A 22,297-nucleotide genomic window follows, 5' to 3' on the forward strand; every position below is an offset into this window, starting at 1 on the left:
GGGCCTGCAAGATGAGGCTTGGTTGTAGGTGTTGTCCAGTGGCTGAAAAGAGTAATATAATGTTCACTGTTCAGTAGGGTCAGTAGTTCTCTGCTCTATCCATAAGCCTCATGAATTTTTTTCTTTCTAAGGCAAAGGTAAATTTCATCTCAACTAGAGCCTGCATTAAAACAAATCCTAAATTAGCATCCTCACCGTTTTTCATTGCTGAGCCTGACTTTTCATGAATCAGTGATGTGGAGACTCATGTCTACAGTATTTCTTTAGCTTTACTGAGGAATAATTGACAGATATGATTGTCTATATTTAAAGTGTACAATGTGATGATCTGATATACATAGAGGTTGTAGAGTGATTACTAAGATCAAGATAATCAACACATCCATCACCTCACCTAGGTAACTTCCTTTTGTGTGGCAAGAATGCTTAAGCTCAACTCTTAGCAACTTTCAAGCATACAATACTGTATAATTAACTGTAGTGACTGAGCCATACAGTAGATCCTTATTCTTCCTACAACCGAAACTATACCCTTTGACCTGCGTCACCCCATTTCCCCCAGGGTCATCGTTTTATAACAAGGTCAACCATTCAGTGCTGACCACCAAGCCCAGCTTTATCCTTGTAAATCACAGCTCCTATTCCAATATTGGGGAAAACCTATTAGTTGCTGCCTTACTGCTCTAAATATTTCCCGCCTCCCCGGAGGCCCTGGGCTCTAACTTTTAACAAGCCTCAGAACAAAGCCTGATGCCCAGGGGAAGGTTCAGCCCTGCTCTGGGAAGACGTTCCCACAGCAAGTGGTCCCATTTTCACTGTTACATTGTGGATTAAAGTGCTATGTGGAGCATCTTTCACTGTTACACAAAAACCAGTACCCTGAATATTATCCTTGTCCCCTGACCAGGGTTATAATAGGGTTCTGCCACAATTTCTCCAATTTTTATTTCTCTCAAATAGAAATTTGCTAGTGTAACCACCCTCTCTGGGTGGGAGGCTAACTTTGTTTCTGATTGTCTTATTTCAACCCGTGGAGAAGTTACATTGCGCCACTGGGGCTTTTTTCCTTTTCTCTTTTTCATTTGGCTGGGACTGCCTCTGTTCAACAGAGCCTACTTGTCATTTCTTCTGTCACCGTTAGTTAAAAGTAATTGTTATTGCAAACCCACTCCATGCCAGTATCATTCTCTTTCATGGGGAAAACCCACGAAGCATTCATTTCAGTAGCAGAAAGGAGGGAGCTTGCAGGATCAAATCCTTTTGATCTCCACCAACAGCGCCTGTGGCAACGCATTTAACTAGCAGGAGTTGTTAATTACAACCCTAACTTGTTGATCTTTGTGGCTTCCGAATTTTTAAAGCAAGAAAATTAAACACGGCGTGTGTCTCCTCCAGTAGAAAATGACAGGAGCGTGTCTTCTAAGTTCTGTCCCAGTTGCTAATAATCAGATACTTGCATTTTCCTGTAACATTTCTTTCCTCCCTTTGTGGATAGAACCATTTCTTAAGTTCAAAGAGCCCTTCCATTCACAGCAGGGTAGATGTTTGCCTGTAAAACAAAGGCTTTAGAAGCATAAATCCTCTAACTATGAGTCTGAGTGACATTGTCCTGAAGATATTTCAGGAGTTGACATCACTTAAAAAAAACACACACCCACAAAAGAATGAAGGCTAATTAAAAGTCTAGTAGTCCTAGGCTTCACGGGTTATTTTCTCATTTAATTTGCCTAACCTATGAGGTAGAAGCTGTATCTTTACAGTGGAGGAAACAGGTTCAGAAAGGATTACTAATTTGCCCAAGATTGCACAGCACCTCCGGCACCAGAAAGAAGAAAGGACTTGAGATGGGGAAGTAGGAAAAGTAACTCATCGTTTTCATCCTACATTGTGAAGCGGGAATCAGGAGGAGGCAGAAAGAAAGCTGAGCCTTCCTTTTTTAAAATTTGCACCTGGCTTCTAGAATATTTGCTTGTCATAGTTCGAAAATACGGGGTCTGCCACTTTATTCTGACCATCATCAAGGTAGCTAAACAACCTAATACATCCTGTGTGTGCCAGTCATTCTTAAGAAGAGTTACATTGTAAAGTCTGCATTGCAGAGAAGAATGCTTCAGCACTCTTCTTCGGCAAATTTAGCACTCAGAAACACTCAACCCAAATGGATGACCATAGGCCTAGGCCAGTGGTTCTGCATTCTGGAAGCACGTTGGATCCGGGTAGTTCTCTAAAACTCCCAACACAAATCAGTCTGATGAGAACTGCTAGACCCAAACCCACCCCCAGACAGGCCCATGCAGCCGAGGTTGAGAGCCACTCCAAGAGGTTATGAGTGTGATTTCACCAGTAACTTTCCTTTAGTTCCCTTCCTTTTCAGTTATTTCACTTCATTCCTCCAAATGACCTTTATTTATCGTTTCCTTGAGAGCAGTTTTCTTTTCTTGGTTTTTGCAGCCTTTCCCCAAACCTCCTGGACAATTCAGATCAGGTTACTTTGCAAATGAGAGATTTACAGCTGTGTCTTCTGCAGGACCAGAGTTTATTCTAAAAGCCTGTATATTGCTACAGTGAAAATGGATCTCCCATATGAAGTTTCTCTCTGGCTAAACTTTGCAGTCAGCAGTAGTCAAACTCTCACAGGAGCTCTCTCTTTCTCTCTCAAACACATACACAGTGCATGTTCCAGCTCAGCAAATTTTAGTTTGGGTTTCAACCATTAGACTTATGAAACGTGTACATCTCTCCCTATGAAAAGCTATGGGAAAAACTGAAGCACGTATCAGGATAATTTAAACAGAGCTCCCATCCCTACCCCATTTCATCAAGAACTGCTATTACCAAATAGATCAAAGTAGATTCTTATGCTATTCACTCTCCGTAATTGGCTTAGCTTCTCTCCTTTTCTACTGTGAAGGTAGTTTGGCTCAGGAGAATCTTTGCTAAGAAAATTCACATGTGGCCAGGTAGATGACTCCATAAGCATATATACAGTAAAATCTGCCTCTGAGCCAGGCAAGGCTTTTCTGTTGTTTGTGAGAGCTGCAGTGTTCTATCACCCAGTTCCCAGAGGACACGGTCCTGCTTGGACTGGCCCAGTGTCTGAGAAACACCTGGATTTAGCACACTGAATGAGGCAGAGGGACCGTCTTTGCACAGACTGAATACAAAAGTAATCCTTATTTTATTCCAGTCTGCTTCAGGTGACATTGATTCCTCTGGAATAGTTGATTGAGAGACCCTCTGTGGGGATGCTCCCTCCCCAGATCTCATTTTCAGAAATGATCCTGGATTCTCCCCATTGCATCTTTGAAGCCAAGTAGCATTAATGGGATACCATTGGAGCTGGGACATTATGCAGACCAGAGTAAAGAATGCCTCTATTTATACTTTGTTATTACTGTTATCCAGACACATAGATTATTTTTGTTTCATGTCACAGTACTCAAGGAAGGATATTTTTGCACGATGGAGACATAGTATGTACCTTGATGTGTGAATTCTGATTCTGCTACCCACCTTCTGAATGACCGTGTTGGGTTAGCTATTTCACCTCTAGGATCCTCAATATCTTCATGTGAAAAGCGGGAATAATAACTTCTTCACAGCTGATGGAATTATTGAAAGAGATCAGTTTTCAAACTTTTTGGTCTTTTTTTTTATTGGAGTATAGTAGCTTCACAATATTCTGTTAGTTTATACTGTACAGCAAAGTGAATCAGCTATACGTATACATATATCCCCTCTTTTTTGGATTTTCTTCTCATTTAGGTCACCACAGAGCACTGAGTAGAGATTCCTGTGCTATACAGTAGGTTCTCATTAGTTATCTATTTTATACATAGTCTCAGTAGTATATGTATGTCAATCCCAGTCTCCCAATTCATCCCACCCCCGCCCTTCCCCCTTGGTATCCATATCTTTGTTCTCTAAGTCTGTGTCTCTATTTCTGCTTTGTAAATAAGATCGTCTGTACCAACTTCAGATTCCACATATGTGCGTTAATATACGATATTTGTTTTTCTCTTTCTGACTTACTTCACTCTGTATGATAGTCTCTGTGTCCATCCATGTCTCTACAAATGACCCTATTTCGTTCCTTTTTATGGCTGAGTAATATTCCATTGTATATATGTATAACGGAGGTCTTAAGAGCCCTCGCTACCCTTAGAAATTGAGAACTCCAAAGAGCTTTTTTTATTTACCTTGGTATTTATCAATACTGTATTTGTATTAATAATTAAAAATAAAGAATATTATAAAGCGTTTATTTATTTTAAAATGACAGCAACCGTTACTGTAACATTTTTTTTTTTATGAGGACTGTTTTCCAAAACAAAAGAATTAATGAGAATAGTGGTGGTTTACAGTTTTGCAAATCTCTTTAATGTCTGGATTTCCAGAAAACAAGTGGATTCTCAGATATGCTTCTGAATTCAGTCTGGAGAATTATGTACTTTTGGTTGAAGTATGCGAAGGAAATCTGGCCTCAAGTAAATATGTAGTTGGAAGGGAAGGAGTATTTTAATAACCTTTTCAGTTAATTGCAGATATTCTTTGATTCAACACTAGAACTCAGTAAGTGATTTTGTCTTAAAGACTAGTTGTAATGTGCAACCTGAAGCCATCTGTGAATTTTATGTACTCTGATACGTAAAATCCCTTAGTCTGTCTTGTACTTTGAATGCCTCTTTTACCCATACGTAATTTTTAAAACATACACTGGTCATTTGGTTCACTAAATTATGTAGACCTTCTAAAACTTTATTTGATCAAACCATATCAAAAAATCATAATTATGAAAACCACCACCAGTCTCATCAGACTGTCAAGCCTAGGGCGACAGACGTATGTTCCGAAATTTTAATTTTTGCTCAAAAGCCCAAATTTTATCATTGGCAACAAGTATTGCTGGTTATTTTCCTTGATGTGATGGGCTCACTTCATTCATTTCCATAATATAGCTGCCAGATACACAAGTCTGAATAATCAGTTTGTCTAAAGTTGTTCTTTCAGGTAAAAGCGGTATTTCAAGAAAACAGTGGCTAGTTGAGTTTATGGCTCCAGGGATGGCCAAGAGCTCTTCCTTGAGACAGAGCCCTCATCCTTCAGTAGGAGCAGAAATGCTTCCCGCCTTCTTCCCATTTCATCTCAGGATGTCAAAAAAAACACATACCAAAGAGTTGAGGTTTAGTGACATTAATATTTGTTACTGCTTCTTAGGGACATTCTTTTTTTAAAAATTTATTCAAGTATAGTTGATTTACAGTGTTGTGTTAATTTCTGCTGTATAACAGTAATTCTGAGATATATATATATCTATATACATTCTTTTTTTTTTTTTTTTTTTTTTGCGGTACGCGGGCCTCTCACTGTTGTGGCCTCTCCCGTTGCGGAGCACACGCTCCGGACGCACAGGCTCAGCGGCCATGGCCCATGGGCCCAGTCGCTCCGCAGCAGGTGGGATCCTCCCGGACCGGGGCACGAACCCACGTCCCCTGCATCGGCAGGGGGACCCTCAACCACTGCACCACCAGGGAAGCCCTATATACATTCTTTTTCATATTCTTTTCCATTATGGTTTATCACAGGATATTGAATATAGTTCTCTGTGCTATACAGTAGGACCTTGTTGTTTATCCATTCTATATATAATAATTTGCATCTGCTCATCCCAAACTCCCAATCCATTTCTCTCCCACCCCTCCGCCCCTGTTGGCAACCACAAGTGTGTTTTCTATGTCTGTGAGTCTGTTTCATAAGTAAGTTCATTTGTGTCATATTTTAGATTTCATTAGGGACATTCTTAAGTGTTACTGGCTTTACCCCCCTTGCTGTAGTGTGTGGAAGTGAGGAATACAGTGACCACTTGGACAGTTTGGTGCCGCTGCTTTGATTTGTACTAAAGCATCGCAGGTTTCACCCTCCAGGCACCTTACACCTTCTAGAGCGCAGATGTCAAGACAGAAAAGGCAGTAGTAGTATTCTGGAAATAGTTTTCACCTCACGGACTCCCTGAAAGGGTCTCCGGGCCCCCAGTAGTCTACAGACCACATCTTGGGAACCACTGGGGTGGACAGTAGGAATTGTGTAACCTCTCGCCAATCCTGACAAGTTAGCTCTTTCTGCCTGATCTTCATTGTTTGTGGCCGTGGACTTGGTGACTGGCTGGGCTGAATGAAACCTGGCCTTTGGGAGATTTATCATGTTGATGAAATCCCACTAGAGTTCTTCCCGAGCTCACCAGAGCCCAATTGCTGTTTTTCTCTCTGGGATGTTACCTTGAAACTGAAAACAAACCTTGGTTTCATATTAGCTTTACTGCTGGCATCTGTGCAGGAAGATCTCTGTATATAATCCTTGTTTTTTTGTATGGTGTAGAGCTAATAAAGACATTATAATTTCCTAGTCTTTTATATCAAGGGGTCTTAACTCTAGTTTCAGAGCTAGTCCATGTATAGACTTTAGGTGACTTGTGAGCCTTTGAAATTTCAAAAAATTTGCTGTTGTTTTTCGGGGGTTGGGGAGAAGGTGGGTTGTTGGGGAGAGTTAATAGCTTCAGATTCTCAGAGAGGTTTTGTGACCTCCCCCCTTGCAAAACCAAACCTTAACTAATGGTTATTTCAGATGGACATTGTTATGGGTAGCACCTACCCATCCATTGTCCATTTCCAAACGCACTTCTTTTTGGAAAGAATTTTCAAAGTTCCCTCCTTGGCTTTGCCTGTCTGTACTTGCCATTCCTTTGGCACTCCTTCACAGTTCCTGTCACTTAGCACTTGCTCACAACTCACTTCACGGCTGTCTTCACGCACATCTGTCCTTTTCCTCTTGGCATAAAATGCAGGAGAGCAGGGACCGTGCATCTCGTCCAGATGTATCTCCTCGGAGGGTATTTCAGGCCGGAGAATACGCTCAGCCAAATCAGTGGGTTCCTTTTTGAACCGCTGAGATGTGCAAACTTGGAACATTTATTTATACCTCAACCACAAGATGCGTTTTTCTCCCACACATTCTTCAGTCTGCTTCTTGGAACCCAAGCGCTGTCATGAAAACTGCAAGGCAGTCTGTTTCGTTCCAACAGTAGCATTTTTGGAACACTTTCCCGATTCCGTGGGAGTAGTGTGGTGACTACCACTTGCTGATGAGACGCAGAGGAGGACTCTGCAGCGTGATTATATGTATATCATGAACTATCCGCTCTCCGGGGAAGCTGCAGAAGGGATGGGTGTGAGGGGGCTCCGCTGCAGGGCAGGGGGCACCCCTGACAGTAGCAAGAGTGCTCTTTGCAGTGTCAGCATTTCTGTAAGTCAGAAAGCTGGCTTCAGTGTGGTGGGTGAGAATCAGACAGTGGGCTTTACAGATAGTGCTCTGATTTAACCACGTGGTGGTTCCCCACCTCAAAAAAATTTTTAAGAGTTCTGTCGTATGTGGTTTAACTTAGGGGCTTCACAGTTTTTGAAAAAACTGTGGCTTGTCTAACGCAGCAAACATACCAGCACCTAACAGTTGGGAAACAGCAATATCCCTGTCCTCTGTGGGAAGCAGGAAGATAAATAATACGGCAATGAACAGGGAGGACTGACCTAATTATGACGAGGCAGAAGAATCGCTCAATAGGATACCGGCAAGGTGGATGTGTATACCAATCAGATCTGGGAATATTTTATTCAGGAATATGTTCCCACTTGCTGGGTTGCATTGTTTTTAAACTTAGCTTCCCAGACAACATTTGAGCTCCTGACACCCTCCATCCTATCTTCTGCATTACTTGTGTCTCTAAATACTAAAAGTTGCCACTCACGGTGCATTTTCACCAGTGTGGGTGGACCCAATCCTCCATCTGTACAGACGCAAACTTCCAAGATGGCTTTGTTTATTTCTGTCCCTGTCTAGCAGGTGAGAAAATCAGGACATAAGAGCCTTTGACTTGCCCCAAACTATTGAATGATAGTGCAGGTGATGTTAACAGCTGTGGTGTCCCAGGCCAGGCTCATGAGTCAAAGAGTGTGTCATTCGTCTCTTTGGAAAGTGCCTTTCATGCTGTTGAGGTCGGTAAATGTCGGTGCGTGTCCTCTTTGACTAACTCACTCCTACTCAAGGGCTGAATCTGGTCAAACTCTCCTTTGGGAGAATGCCACCTATCAGTGGGAGAGCAAGGTAAGGTGACTCTTGGCTGTGCTTTCGGACCAGATGGCTGTTGCTACTGCATGATAAAATGTGCAACTTCACGTTTCCCTGCCTCTCGACACTACAGTGCCCTTTCTGTTTTTTAAGGAAAGAAGGATTGTCCAAATGTGGAAGATGCAAGCAGGCATTTTACTGCAATGTGGAGTGTCAGGTAGGTGTTGGGCCAGCTGGCAGGGAGGGCCGTTTCCTCGGAAGATCGGGACCCAACATCCTTCTCGTCCTTGTCACGGCAGCCCAGAGCCCTCCTGCAGCCAGAGCTACAAAGCCTCCTTGTGGCATAGGAAGTGGCTGGGTCCCCCTGTGTGCTGCCGGTGATAACGGGCAGCCAGCAGTAGCATTTTGGGGCCACACAGAAGATCAGAAATAGGGGAGCCATGTTGGATACAGGCATGTGTATCACTAAGGTTGACAGTCTGCCCCCCAAGACTACCAGCAACAGATGGAACATGCAAAGATGACCAGTGAAAAATGTTAAAATGCTATCTTTAAAATTGTTTAATCTTTACTATCACAGGTCTGTATTTGTATATGTCCCTCTAGCAGGCCACACGCTGCACTTGGGCTGGTCTAACCCAGCCTGATTCCAGCTAGACTTAGGTGAGCCCCTGGCACAGCCTTTGTACAGCCAGAGGCGAGCTGCTCTGAACTTGGACCTGGAGACCTGGGGATGCTGCCTCGGCAGCAGTCGGTGCTGAGTGGGTTCAGGAGGCAGGTTGCATGTAGACCGTGGGCCATCTGGCTTGATGGATACGTCTCAAGGGAGTCTCGGAACACGGGACTGGGAAGCTCAAGGGGGAGTTTGGAGGAGCTCTTGGCAGATTCTTTGAGGGACGAGGAGTGGTGTCTTCCAAACTTTTCTACTTGATACTATATAGTTATACAAAATGTTCATAGATATTTTACAGAAAAAGTGTTCCATGTTCCAGCAATTTGAATTTGGGGAGAATATGATCTTTGACTTCAGTATACCCTCCCCAAACTATTTTTTTAATGGAAACCTGTTGATACTCCTTGGGAAATGCTGATGCCATTAAACAATGGCTCTATATGACAGGGAGGATTTTCAACATATCTGTACCTCTTTTTGTTGTTGTTCTTCCCATACTTGGAGTCATTCCCGTCTGTCCCCTACCCCCTCCCTGGTCTGCCTCATTACCCACGATTTCATTTTTTTTTCTCTCTCTTCTCCGTATGCAGCTGGTCTCTGAAAGTCTCCAAAGAGCGTTATTTGGCAGTGGGAGAGGTTGTTAAGCTCCGATGTCTAGCATGTCAGTGTCATCTAACCGTAGAGCTCCTGTCACAGGGGCCCTGGCGGGAATGAAACACAGGCTGAGTCACTGGCTTGGGAAGGTCAGCCTTGGTTCTGAAGGCCACGTACACGGTCCCTCTCCCTGTGGGCTTCCAGAGGCTGTCAGCCTGTGGGGCAGTGAGAATATAGATGGGTTTGTCGTTGAGTTTTTAGGGAGTGTGGCTTCTTTTGAAGAGGAGAGATCATACTTTGCCCCTACTGATCGTACACAGAGAATTCTGTGGTTAGATTGCTGTGACATTGGAGAGATCAGTGAGCCCTGGAATGACATGATTTGGCTCCAGGCCTGATAAGTTAGCTGTTTCTATATTTAAGTTAAACACTTCTAGAAGAAATAACTCATGACGTTCTGGTTCTTTAAAGAAGCAAGCTAGTAACTCACAGACAGTTCAGACTATTGAAACACAGAAGACTAGGAGGACGTGGTCCCAGCTCTGCAAATGACTAGCTCTAGGAACTTCATAGGACATAGGACATAGGACAAAGGGCATCTCAGAGTCTCTGTTTCTTTAAATGTAAATGAGGACAGTGGCCCCTATCTTGATGAATTGTAAGGACCAAATGATTTGACAGATATGAAAGTTCTATGTAAACTGTAATGCTGTGTGCAGGCGTGAGGGCTTATAAATAATAATATTACAGTAACTCAGGCTGGACTGAAGCTTAGCTGTATGCAGAGAATAACGTATACAGCATATGTTAGATTTAAGGGACTTTTTTTTTTCTTTTTTAACTTTTTATTTTATCTTGGAGTATAGCTGATTTACCATGTTGTGATAGTTTCAGGTGCACAGCAAAGCGACTCCGCCATACATATACATGTATCCAATCTTCCCCAAACTCTCCTCCCATCCAGGCTGCCACATAACATTGAGCAGAGTTCTCCGTGCTATACAGCAGGTCCTTGTTGGTTATCCCATCTTAAATATAGCAGTGTGCACATGTCGATCCCAAACTCCCTGACTGTCCCTTCCCCTCACCCGAGGGGCTTGTTTTTTTCACCTAAGAATGGATGGTTTCTAAGAACTTGAGATCCCTAATGGTGTACATTGTATGAGGAATGCTTGTTACAAAATGCTTGTTAACTTCTCTGATGAACCGTAAACTCCGCATTAATATAAAATATGAGAATCTGTGAGATGCTGAGCTACCTCGGGGTCTCCTGAGCGGGCCGCTGAGCTGTCTTCCATTAGGCCTCACCAGGTGGCATTATTTTGATGAATCATCGTGGTCCAGGTTGGGGTCTTGAGGTGGCCATTGTGGTCCCCCTGCCTTTAGGACCTAGTCTCCCAGATTTGCACACTCACAGTAATAGGTGGCCTGCTTGGAAGGTTCACAGTGATCGAGTTCATCAACCCACGTTAACCAGAATGCCTCTTTTTTCTTTTCTTCTTTTTTTTTTTTTTTAAAGAAGGTTTTCTTCTCTTCTTTTAATTTTTTGGCCGTGCAGCGTGGCATGCGGGATCTTGGTTCCCCCAGCAGGGATCGAACCCGTGACCCCTGCAGTGGAAGCGAGGAGTCTTAACCACTGGACCACCAGGGAAGCCCCCCAGAATGCCTCTTTATTACTTTACAGCAAGCAGCTTGTAGTCTGTACATTCTCCTCCTATAGACAGATTGTACAGGTTAAAGCATAATGCGATTGCTTGTAGCAGGAAATCCCAAGATGTGAGGGGATACAGTGCTGTGACTGTAAGTCACGTTGAAGGTCTGGGCCAAGACAGCTTGCTGTGTCCAGCGTCGTGATGTGCAGTCTTCCCTGCGTGTCGCCCAGGTTCGGGGCTAGGACGCCATGAGTCCTGGAGAGCACTTCTGCAATTCAGTTTTCCTGTGCTCTGTGAAGTATCCCTCGTGACAGAAGTAGCCTCCTAGAGGACAAGTGATAACACAGCTCCCAGAGCCACTCGTTTTCTAGAGGTGAGGCTGGATTTGACCAGTAAGTTTCGTTTTTGTTTCATCCGTCTCCTGATGTGGAAGGAAGAGGCTAATAGTCATTAAGGTGTTCTATCCTACGGTACTGAAGAACTGAGTAAGTGCAGGACACTGTATTACAATGAGATAGAATGGTCATAAAGGTTTAATCAAAATAAGCGCCTAGAAATAAATGGCTGTATAAGGGCTTCATCCATAAAATCATTAGGGGGGAATCTGGGGCATTTGCTCCAGATAAAAATGTATCCAGGGTTCTGCCCAAGGGACTGCTTGGATAGGATCAAAGTGGAGACTCTGCTACAAGTGGCACAGAACAAGAGCAGCAGTGAAGAAGGTAAATGAGTGATTCTCCGCCTAAGAAAGCATGGCCCTCAGCTGCTGGTCATTCACTGGGCGTTCTTCAAAGGCAGACCCCACCCACCTGGAGTCACACATCAGATGATGGGGTTGGAAAGGAGGTTTATCAGTAGATAAGAAAACTATGTCCACACTGGTTGGGTGACCCACCCAAGGGGACACAGCAGCAGAACCGAGACCAGACTGTGCAGGCTGCCTGGGGAGGGCTTTTCACTGCTTTCCAACACTGTGCTTGGGGGTGCTGAGGACCCTCCAGGAGAAGAGGCACTGTGGGAATGTGTCAAAGACTGAGAAGTGGCCTTTCATTGAGGTGAAAGGGGGGAAGACCCCTTCCAGTGGTGTTGTCTTTCCAGAAACCTCTCCAAGAGTGTAAGGCACACATCCTTCCACAAACGCAGCATCTTAGGAGACCCTCAGCACTGTGTTTACTCTCCCCGGGCCCTCCTCTCTAATTGCAGGGCTTTAGGATCCTGCTTTGTTGTATACAGTTTGGCCCTGTCTTGTCCCATTTCCTTTCCTCTTCATTCACTTGGCTCAGTGGGATCCTCTGCCAGAGGAAAGATTTTAATTGACGATGCATGAGAGGGTAATGGGAGGAAACATAAAAGAAATAGAGAATTCCTTTTTAGTCAGGCTTGGTTTGTAACCTGTGTGTTTTAATGAACTATATTTATTTTTATAAATATGCCTGGAAAACTAAGTGTATTATTCACTCACTTAAGACTTTTTCATTAAGTCGTACTATGACACGTTGAAGAGAATAGTTTTAGAAAGTTATTACATAGAGGAATTGTGGAGTAGAACTTTCTAGGGTATTATTTCTTAACATTGACAAATAGAAGAAAACGATTTGTGTTTTGTAAATAGAGGTGATAGGATTATGAGTGTGCTTTTGAAAGTAGGAAGTGCGGGCATATCCCAATGGAGATTTTAAAAGGCACGTGTGAGGAGCTTGTGATCAAAGATTCTCAAACATTCTTGACTTTTATCATCGATTAGAAAGTAACTGAAGTGTAGAAATGTCCAAGAAGTGCTCCCATGACCCTGTCGTTGTTTGGGTGATTAGTGAGTGGGGCCAGAGTCATAGGTTTAGTCCTGGTTAAATTCGCTTTGTCCTCTTAACCCAGACACAGGAACCATCTTCAACAGAGCCACTCTTTTTTCTAAATGGTTAATATCACCAGTAGGAAAAAACGTGTAGGAATGAATGAGTGCATCCCAATCACTCTTTTATGGGAAGAGAAAACAAAGCAGATGTCCTTGTGATGGGGGCTCAGCAGTGTCTGTCATCTTGGTGTGAGATGGTCACTAAGCCCCTGATTCCCTCTTCATTCTTCCTCTCGCAGAGAATGGTAGTAGAGAGCAGCAAGTCTGACATTTTCTTACTGTTCCACATTTTAAGAAATCACCTACGCGTGCTGCTCCACATTTCAGGAAACCACGTATGCGTGTGTACAAGGAGACATGGTGTAGATTGAAAGCCCCATTAGAACGAAAGAAACACCAAATGCGAGAGTTAGAAAAGGGGACGTCACAATAAGAATCCGGTCTTCTTACGCAGGGAGGCAGTATATCGTTTGCTCAGCAGAAAACTGGATGACATAACAGTCACTCTTTTCTTCCAGTGTTGGAAGTGCCGGTGTACCATGAAACAATTTTGCAACGCTCTTTACGCATCTTTAAGCATTTTTGTCCATGTGCAAAAAGGAAAGTCATGCAGAGCTGTTATTACATTGGCTGAAAATGAACTAGAAGTTTAAAAAGTGTACCAAAATATTCCCTATCTTACTTTTACGATAGTTAATTGTTCAAATTTATTGCACGAATAATCTGTGCTCAATATAGAAAAATCAGAAAGTAAAGACTGAAAGAAGAACAGAAAGAGTAGCCATACTTCATAATTTTATCCTTCCAGAGAAAATCACTAGTAACACTTTGGCATGTGTCTTTCTGAATCCTTCCTGTGCATTTATTTGTATATTACTTTCCTGGGAAATGGGATCCATTTGAGTTTGCATAAAATTTTATAAAGATTGCAATCAGGCAAGGAGGAACAGCTTGAATTTTGAAGAAAACTAGTAGAGAAAGTTTTGGAAAAACGGGCAAAAATGTTTTTTTAAAAGCATAAAGGGTTGCAAAATCATTCTGTGTGCAGTGAAACTGGCAGTACTAAAAAACCAAACAAAACACAAATAAAGCACTATTAATTGATAAGACTTATTCCTATCCATCAGGTTAGCTTAATTTTTTGTTTCAATTTTGTCCAATCTGATTGTTTATAATTTCTTATGGGCAAAATTGGGGCAGATTATATCAGGATATGCTCAGAACTTAGGGGCAGATTATATCAGGATATGCTCAGAACCTATCTGACATTTCTACCAGATGTTCTTCTCCCCCCAACAGTTTTTTTTTTTTTTTTAAGAATTAAAACCGAAAAAAAAAAAAAGAATTAAAACCGAGTAGTGCCATTGTGGCACATCTCTGTCATTTCCACCTTCTGACAGAAAGTGAAAACTTATTACCTAGTAAATTTCCCTTGATGAAACTTACATGATTCTGCGCATCCTTGGATTTACCCAGCTCTCTGATTTAACTGCTTTGTGTGGGGCTGTATCACATTCTAGGTGCTCTTACTTTTACCTTGTGTTCGGATATAGTCGTAAACTACCTGAAGTCAAAGACTCCATCTCCCACCTCTGCCTCTACGGTCAGTCGAGGGCTTATTGGATGAATGAAAGAACCAGTAAATGAACAATTACCAGCGTTTGTTGAGAGCGCAGTGTGTGCCAGGCACTGGTCTGAATGCTTCTTGTGGGTTAGCTTATTTGCTGGATCCCCACAATGACCCTTTGTGGTTGGTTGCATGAATGCCTAATTATCCCATTTGAAGGTCCTATATTTGTTGGTAGTCTTCAAGCTTTTGTGTCTGATTATCACTGTTGGAAAGCATAAAATCATAGACTCAGAATTCTGGACCTGCTAAATAACTTAGGGATCATGTTATTTACAGCCAAGGATATGGATGCAGAGGGATTAAGAGGCCTGCCTGGTGTCACATAGCTGCTTCGCTGCAGAGCGGGGGGGGGTGAGAATGCAGGTCTCCCCGAGCCCCAAACCAGTGTCCTCTTACTTCACAGCACTCTGCTCGCCTCCAGACTGTGCCCTGTAGTTAGGTTCCCTTCCCTTTGAAGACATTAACATCAATACATGTCTACATTGTATGTTACTTTTTATTCGCATTAATTTGACATTAATTCTATTAATAATATGTAAGTCATATTAAGAAATGTTAGTATTAAACTTATTTCTCCCAGGAGCTCATTGTTAAACACCAAAAGACACCACCTACAGTTCAGAAAACTAACATCTTCAAGGCCCTGCAGAGACCTTGTATTAGCGTTCCTGGGGTCATAGTGGACACGTGTGTGTTCCTAGTTGCCAGTTATCCATCTGCCCCAGCTGGTGGTGCTCACTCCCCTTGGATATCCCAAGGCCAGGCTTGAAGCCCTCTTTGACTTTCCCTTTTTGCCTTGCATTTGGGGAGGGAGCTGGTTTGTCGGCTGGGAGCTAGACCCACCTGTTCCTACCACATTGCCTCATCACCGTGCTCTCATTTTAGGCTTTGGCTAAAAACAGATCCTCTTCTCCCTTGTGCATATCTTGTCATTTCTTTCTCCCCCTGTTCTTAGTTATATTTGGCATGGTGTTATTTAACTCTGCAGAACATCTTGGCACAGAACTTGAGCCAAGGGTCTGTGCCACGGGCTGCCTTAAATCATTGTGACATCGTGTCTTTCCTATATTTGGCATGGGGGAGGGGAGGGAGACATCTTCATTCATTCAGCAACTTTATTGAGTGCCTAGTAAACACCAGGCACTGTTCTAGGTTCTGGGGTAACAGGCGTACACAAAACAGACTAATAACGTCCTTTATTTTAGTGGGAGCGGGAGGGAGACATAGTAAACCAAACAACTAATCAGTGTGTAATATGTCAGGTGGTGAGAGGTACTAAGAAGAAACATAAAAGCAAGGAAAGGGAGAGTGTTGGGGAGAGTGCTGGTCTTGACAGAGTATTCATGGCAGGTACCTTGAAAAGGGGCATCGGAGCAGAGACGCGGAGGAGGGAGGGAGCAAGGTGGATGTCTAGGGGAAGAGGCGTCTAGCCAGGAAATACCGCAAGTGCCAAAGATCTCCTGGCAGGAGCAAGCGTGGTCTGTTCAAGGAGCAGCAAGGAGACGTGGTGGCCAGCATGGAGTGAGGTGAGGGAGCATGGTGGTGGTGATGAGCTCAGAGTAATGGAAGCGGGGGAGGGGGGGCTCCTACCACGTGTAGCCTCACGGGTCATCTTTAAGTCTTGGCCTTTCGCTCTGAGGTGAGAAGTCATTAGAAGGTGCTAAGCTGAGAAAAGGCAGGATCTGAGTTGTGCTTTGCAGAATCAATTACTCTGGCTGGTGTCTGGAGCAGAGTTGGGTGGGGGCAGAAGCAGGTGTCCAGGTAGCCACAGGGCGAGGTGTCGGGTCTGCACACCCAGTAGAAAGGTGGGGGTGGTGGTGAGGCAAGAAGTAATCAAAGGCTAGCTGTATTCTGCAGGCAGACAGGATGGATTTGCCAGGGAGATTTATGTGGAGTGGAAGGGAGAGAAGAGAGGCAGCCAGGAGGACTCCAGGGTTCTGGCCTGAGCACCTGAACCATCAGACTTGCCATTTTCTGAGGCAGGAAAGGCGGAGGGGAGAACACGACGATACCCAGTTCCATTGCGACAAAGAGTGTCTGCAGACTCCCACTGAGTCCTCTCCCACAGCCTCTCAGCCCCATCACGCCACTGCGGTGGGCTTTTATTGGAGCCCGTGTGGTCCAGGCAGTTCCCAGTCACCCCACAGTAACCCTGTCACTGACGCCAGCATCATTCTTTATGCCCAGTGCTCAGAGCCTTCCTCCACGGCACCCACGTCCTCCTACTTCCTCAGCCTTCCCGTCTCATAGGGGGCATCTCCACCCTTCCAGGAGTGAGCACACGCCCTTTAGCCCCCAACCTGGGGCAGAAAACTTCAAGACAAGTGATAGAAAGGAGAACAGTTTTCCTCTTTTATCAAATGACTCTTCAGGAAGTCTGTGTTCCTAAATATTCCCAAGAGTTGCCCTGGCCAGACTCTTAGAGGGCCCTTGACAAAGCCCTCATTTGTGTTTTGTTTTTATCACCTGTAAAAGGGTGCTGTGCTGTGTCTGTGTAGACACACACAGACTAGGTGCTGTGTGTGTCACTTCTTGGTTATTTGCTCTGAAGTGAGAACAGAGCCAGAACAGAACCGTAGGTAGCAGAGCCAAACCAATGGCAAATGCTAAAGTCACTCACCCCTGTGACTTGACAGCGACCACAGATAATGGAAAGGTGTGTGTGTTGTTTGGAATGATGAGGGGCACCAGATGCTTGATGAAACAACACAAAGCAAATTTTCTCTTGCCAACAACCTTGGCCAGGCCTGAGTCAAGGTTATATAGCCACAACTATCTTAAAGGATGTTTTCATCTCTAGCTTTTGTGAGCATCATCGTGTTTTCCAAAAGGAAACATATTTCACTTGACCTTAGTAGGACTTATTGCATCCTCTCTTTTCGAACTTTATTGCAGTATGTGTGTGTGTGTGTGTGTGTGTGTAATTGTTTTTTCACTTTCCCAGAGAGAAGATTGGCCCATGCACAAGCTGGAATGTTCTCCCATGGTTGTTTTGGGGGAAAACTGGAATCCCTCAGAGACTGTAAGGCTAACTGCACGGATTCTGGCCAAACAGGTGAGGAATTGGGATCACGTTCAAGTGTGTTTTATTTTTATTTTTCTTAAAGGTCAGAAAGATGAGTGAGTGACCCATGGTGATCATCTCTCGTTAAGTGTCCTGGGACCCCATTTCCGGTCACATCCATATGGATGGGGTTGGGAACAATGCTGCACGTGTGAGCTGGTTTGTTTGACCTGTGCAGCTAGGATGTCACTTACCCCAGGCCAGGAACGTAGCCACAGTTACTAAATTCTGAGCTTTTTATGAGACAGGTTTACATAGAAAAATACGGCCTTTCAGGGCGTGAAAACCTGACTGACAATAATCAGAGTGTCCTAGGGAACCAGACCGGCCTTCGAAGCTTTGCACCGTTCCCGTCTTTCCCCAGACACAGAGTGAACTCTGCTCCCCCCGCCCTCTGCCCCTGTCCTGTGCTGGGTCCTGTTCCTCTCCTTCTCGTTATTCGCCCTGCCTTGGGGTAGAACAGCCAGCATGGCATGTGCAAGGAGAGGAGAAAGAAAAGGAGCGGAAAAGTAGAAATCGAGGCAAGGGGAGAGGGGAGGAGGGTGGGGATGAAGACAGCCATCAACGGTTTCCTCCAAAGATGAAGCCGGGGCTGGTGGTCCTGACCGCCAGTTTGCTCAGGCCTTATTGATTGCATGATAATAAGATGCCTGATCTTGACAGGAGGGGCGGAAAATGCCGTAGGACTTGTCCTTGTGACACGATGAAATGGGCCGCACGGAGCTTAGAAGGTGTATGTCCACGGAGCTGCTTGCTAGTGATAAGCTGGGGGCAGGGCCTCTGTACTGTAACTCTTTTAAAGCTGAAATTTCATCTGCCTCTTCTTTCTGTCTTCCCCCACCCCACCTCCCGCCGTTTAAAACTTTGGTTTTTCCTTCATCGAAACCAAATGTGATCCTGACCAGCTCATATCTGTCCCCAGACCAAGTCAGGCTCCTCGGCATCGTAGACAGGAGAACATTTCTGACCTCTGAAGTCATGCTTCTGTTATGTTCAGCCTGGGTCAGGTGCTTGCAGACATGTGCCTTCGCTGGCTCAGGGTAACCACAGGCATCAAGGCTGGCCTGTAGAGTGAGACCGAAAAATCAGAATGCTTTTTTTGCTGGAGGAGGTTAACTTTTGGGTCCTTACTAAGTGTCATCTTTAAATATATGCCAAGTACTTGTTCGGAAGGAAAGGGTAGGAGAAAGAAAATGGTGTGACTGGGTGAGGTGTCAGGGTAAGTAAGCCATCCGATTTGATCCATAAGCATCTTGGGAGGATTGGGTGACCAGTCTGCTGGTTCCCCCCCAGCCCCACCGCCTGACGTTATTGAAAGTGTGGTGGTTAAGAATTCAGAAGGAGCCGGTGCCCTTTCTGAATGAAAAGTTTTCCCAGGCAAAATGACTTACTAATCTTATAGAAATGGATCCTGTGAATGGGAAGATTTCCGCTCTAAAAAAGAACTATTGAAATGTTTTGGCACCAGGAGGGTAGTCTGAAAGCTATGATGAGTTTATACCAGTTTCATTCAACTTTTATTATAATTACTACTATGACTAATAGTCTATTAAATGAAAAGTTACCTGGCCATCTTTTCATCCCTATAGGACTTGATGATTAAAAAACCAGACCATTTGTATTCTAGTCACTTGCAAAGGATTCGGGGAGACAGGCTACCCAACTGCCAAGGGGAAGCGTAGCATGCTAACTAGGGAGGTGAGAGCGCCCGGCTGGACCACCTGTATACCCAAGTTGAATAGCCCGATTACAAAGACACGGCCTTGGGCCAGCTCTTGAGCTCGGCGTTTGAACTCTTGTCAACACCAAGTTTATTCATGTTCTCAAAGCCTGGCGGGTTTACTATTGTCAGCTCCTCTTGGGGTGTCTAGAACAAAGCCAGCAACACGTTTCAAGTGAATCTGGGCTCACGGATACAACCGAAAGTGTTCTTTTTAAAACCTGGAATTTGAGATCATTTTAGCTTATGCTTAAAGAAAGTGTAAAATGGATGGGGGTTTGATTTTGTTCCTTTTTAGAAGGAGAAATAATAAATGGGATGGTTCATCTGTAGACTCGGTCCTTTTAAGTCAGGGACCTAAAAAGTTGTTTTCTAGCCACCGTTCTTTCCCATAACAAGCATTTTTGAGCCTACTGTGTGCATAGCATTATCAGGGTGTTAGGAACGTGGCAGGTGCTTTTAAAAGCTTTTCAAAAGAGTCCTTTGGATTTGGATGTTAGGCAAAGCTCTCAGAGCCCAAATGGCAGACTCCTTGGCTAGCTCTCTTTACTTCATTCAGAACTATTGCCTTTTTCTTCATGTTGATGTACAAGTGAAAGCACTGTTTTTTTGCACTAGGTGTTGAAATCTGTGTCTGTGTGATTTCTTCCCCAATTACTAGAAAATCCACCCAGAGAGAACACCTTCAGAGAAATTGTTAACCGTGAAGGAGTTTGAATCACGTAAGTCTCCCTGTGACTGGCTGAGGAGTTATCTTACCCACACATTATCTGTGAATTAGACGGGATTGAGGAAAGGAAGAGATAGCTGGATTCTTAGTGGTGGTGGGGAAGCCGGATTCTTAGTGGTGGTGGGAATTTTACGATTACCAGTTTTTATTTTGACTTGTGTGCTGTTTTGAAAAATGAATATAACTTTTTTTTTTTCTGAGTTGCTAGGACCTGCTAGGAAATAATTAAGGGGAAGTAGGAACTTACAGGATGAATTGTTACATCCTACGCTATCTCCTGCTGGCTCTCCTGGCATGCTGAGTATTTTTTGGATCTTTGCTGAATTGCAGTCCTGTAAACAGCTGACGTCCTTATGGAAAGGCATTAAATCAGGGGCTGTCCACTTTCTCGATCATGACGTAGACTCCAGGGCCAATCGGGGGGCCCTTGACTTGACCAAGCTAGTTATCGGTCATCGCCACTCATTCCTGACCTTGTTGCTAATGGTCAGTTGAAATTCCCTGTCCTGAGTGACTTCCAGTTGTCAGAGGAAGAGAAGAAAGAAATGGCACGCTTTTCTTGTCCTAGGGTTTATCAGTTAGACCAAATGAGGAGGAGGTATATTTCCTGGGGGCTCCACGTAGTTTTTTCTCCCACTTCATGCCATTTACAGGATATAGCTAGACTCCAGAGTTTAACACACTTGAACATGATCCCAATAAAAGGATATAGCTAGAAGTCCAGAGTTTTCTACCAGCTGAATGATGGTTTATCCACAGATCTGGATAAATTAGACAATGAGAAGAAAGGTTTGATTCAGAGTGACATTGCTGCTCTCCGTCACTTTTACTCCAAGCACCTTGAGTTCCCTGACAACCATAGCCTGGTAGTTCTCTTCGCACAGGTAAGAATGCGAGCATCAAGTGACACTTAGTCTAACCTTTCCCTGCCTGAGTCCCTCCCCCCACCACGTGGTCGGTGAAGATGAACGAAAGTAGAATGATGGCATCTACTTGGCAACATGGTGCTTGACCTGTTGGGCCCTGTTTTGCATCGACTGGCTGGGTGTCCTTGAGCAGATCAGGGTGCTGTCTGTGCTGGCCCTCATTGATGGTGGCACATAGGAAATTTGCCCTACCTCTGCCTCTTGCTGCAGGAAGGGTTTATGAAAACAGAGGAGTTGCCAGTGCCCCAGTACCATGGCATACTGGAAGCTCTTTGAATAGAAAAGACCATTTGAGGTTCCTACATTAAATTTTACTCTTAAACCTTCCCTTCTGACAGTAGTGGGCTTTTTTTGGTTGGTTGTTTTTGTTTTGTTTTGTTTTTTTACTCCTACCAACACTGTATGGATAAATAGAGGCAAATACAGACGGCCCCAGGAAGGACAGTCACCAAAGAGAGGAGCCCAAGTGGGTCTACGTACAGGAAGTCTTTCCTGATGGTTGCTAAGAAATCCTATTTAGAGGAGCCTAGGTTTACCAAAATCAGATATGATAAAAAAAAAAAAAGAGGCTTCTAGACAAGAGCAACTTAAAGGCGCTAAGGCTGGTTGCCAAACCAGCCATTTGGAGAGGCCGAGGCTCCGTTGGGCATGGCTAGGACACAAAAGACAGTGCAGCCGCCACCCTTTGGCTGAACACAGTCTGGCTGCATCAGTCTTCTGTTACTGTGAGGGTGGCTCTTCCTGGCATGACTTACCAGATCGGATTTCTCTCCCTAACATACCCTTGCGTTTTCCCCTCCAAGCTGAACGTGTAGTTGAAGGTGACCTTCCCAGAAAGAGAGGTACTAGAATACTGCTCTGTGGGCACAAGTAGTTACATTTCCCTGCCAGAGCCTTCAGTGCCTAGATGGATAAAAGAGCTTGGTAGCTACTTACACATTTTCATCTTAGGACAGAGTAAGCATCGCCTATATACCCCTTGACCCACTAATTCCATTTTTAGGGATCTAGCCTAAGGAAGTAGTCAGAGATTATGGACAGAAATTGACATGCAAATTGTTTATTGCGTGGTTCTTTTTAAAACCAAAGAAAAGCGAAAAAAAGAGAAAACGAAAAGGAAGTACATATTATAAATGGTCAGCAGTAGGAGTCTGGTAAATAAATTTTGGCTTAGCCTTACGATGGAAGGTTATGTAGCCTTTATAAATTACATTTCAAAGAATATCTGAAGATGTGAAAAACGTTGATGATAAAACATTAAGTGTAAGAGCAGGGGAATGTGTAATATGAAAATTTACTTACGTAAAAAAAAAAGTTGAAATGGAAGTTCACTGTTGG

The 22,297-nt window shown here is 44.0% G+C and overlaps 1 protein-coding gene across 4 annotated transcripts in view; it reads left to right on the top strand.

Moving 5' to 3' along the window:
- Window positions 1-22,297, top strand: part of SMYD2 (SET and MYND domain containing 2) — a 56,823-nt gene that overhangs the window by 12,619 nt on the left and 21,907 nt on the right. For 3 of the 4 annotated variants that reach the window (XR_003794568.1, XR_003794569.1, XM_029230107.1), the window contains exons 2-5: window positions 8,272-8,335; window positions 17,464-17,574; window positions 19,965-20,025; window positions 20,793-20,917. Coding sequence is in view for 2 of the 4 variants with exons in the window: in XM_029230107.1 (XP_029085940.1) it covers window positions 8,272-8,335; window positions 17,464-17,574; window positions 19,965-20,025; window positions 20,793-20,917 (361 nt within the window). In the remaining 2 variants the exon portion in view is untranslated. Of the gene's footprint in view, window positions 1-8,271; window positions 8,336-15,089; window positions 16,046-17,463; window positions 17,575-19,964; window positions 20,026-20,792; window positions 20,918-22,297 lie in introns of those variants that run through there. The other variant, XM_029230108.1, reaches the window with a different exon arrangement.

The sequence above is a fragment of the Monodon monoceros genome, unplaced genomic scaffold (assembly GCF_005190385.1).
Source record: "Monodon monoceros isolate NGI ecotype Baffin Bay Population unplaced genomic scaffold, NGI_Narwhal_1 Super_Scaffold_18, whole genome shotgun sequence".
NCBI classification, from domain to species: Eukaryota; Metazoa; Chordata; class Mammalia; order Artiodactyla; family Monodontidae; genus Monodon; species Monodon monoceros.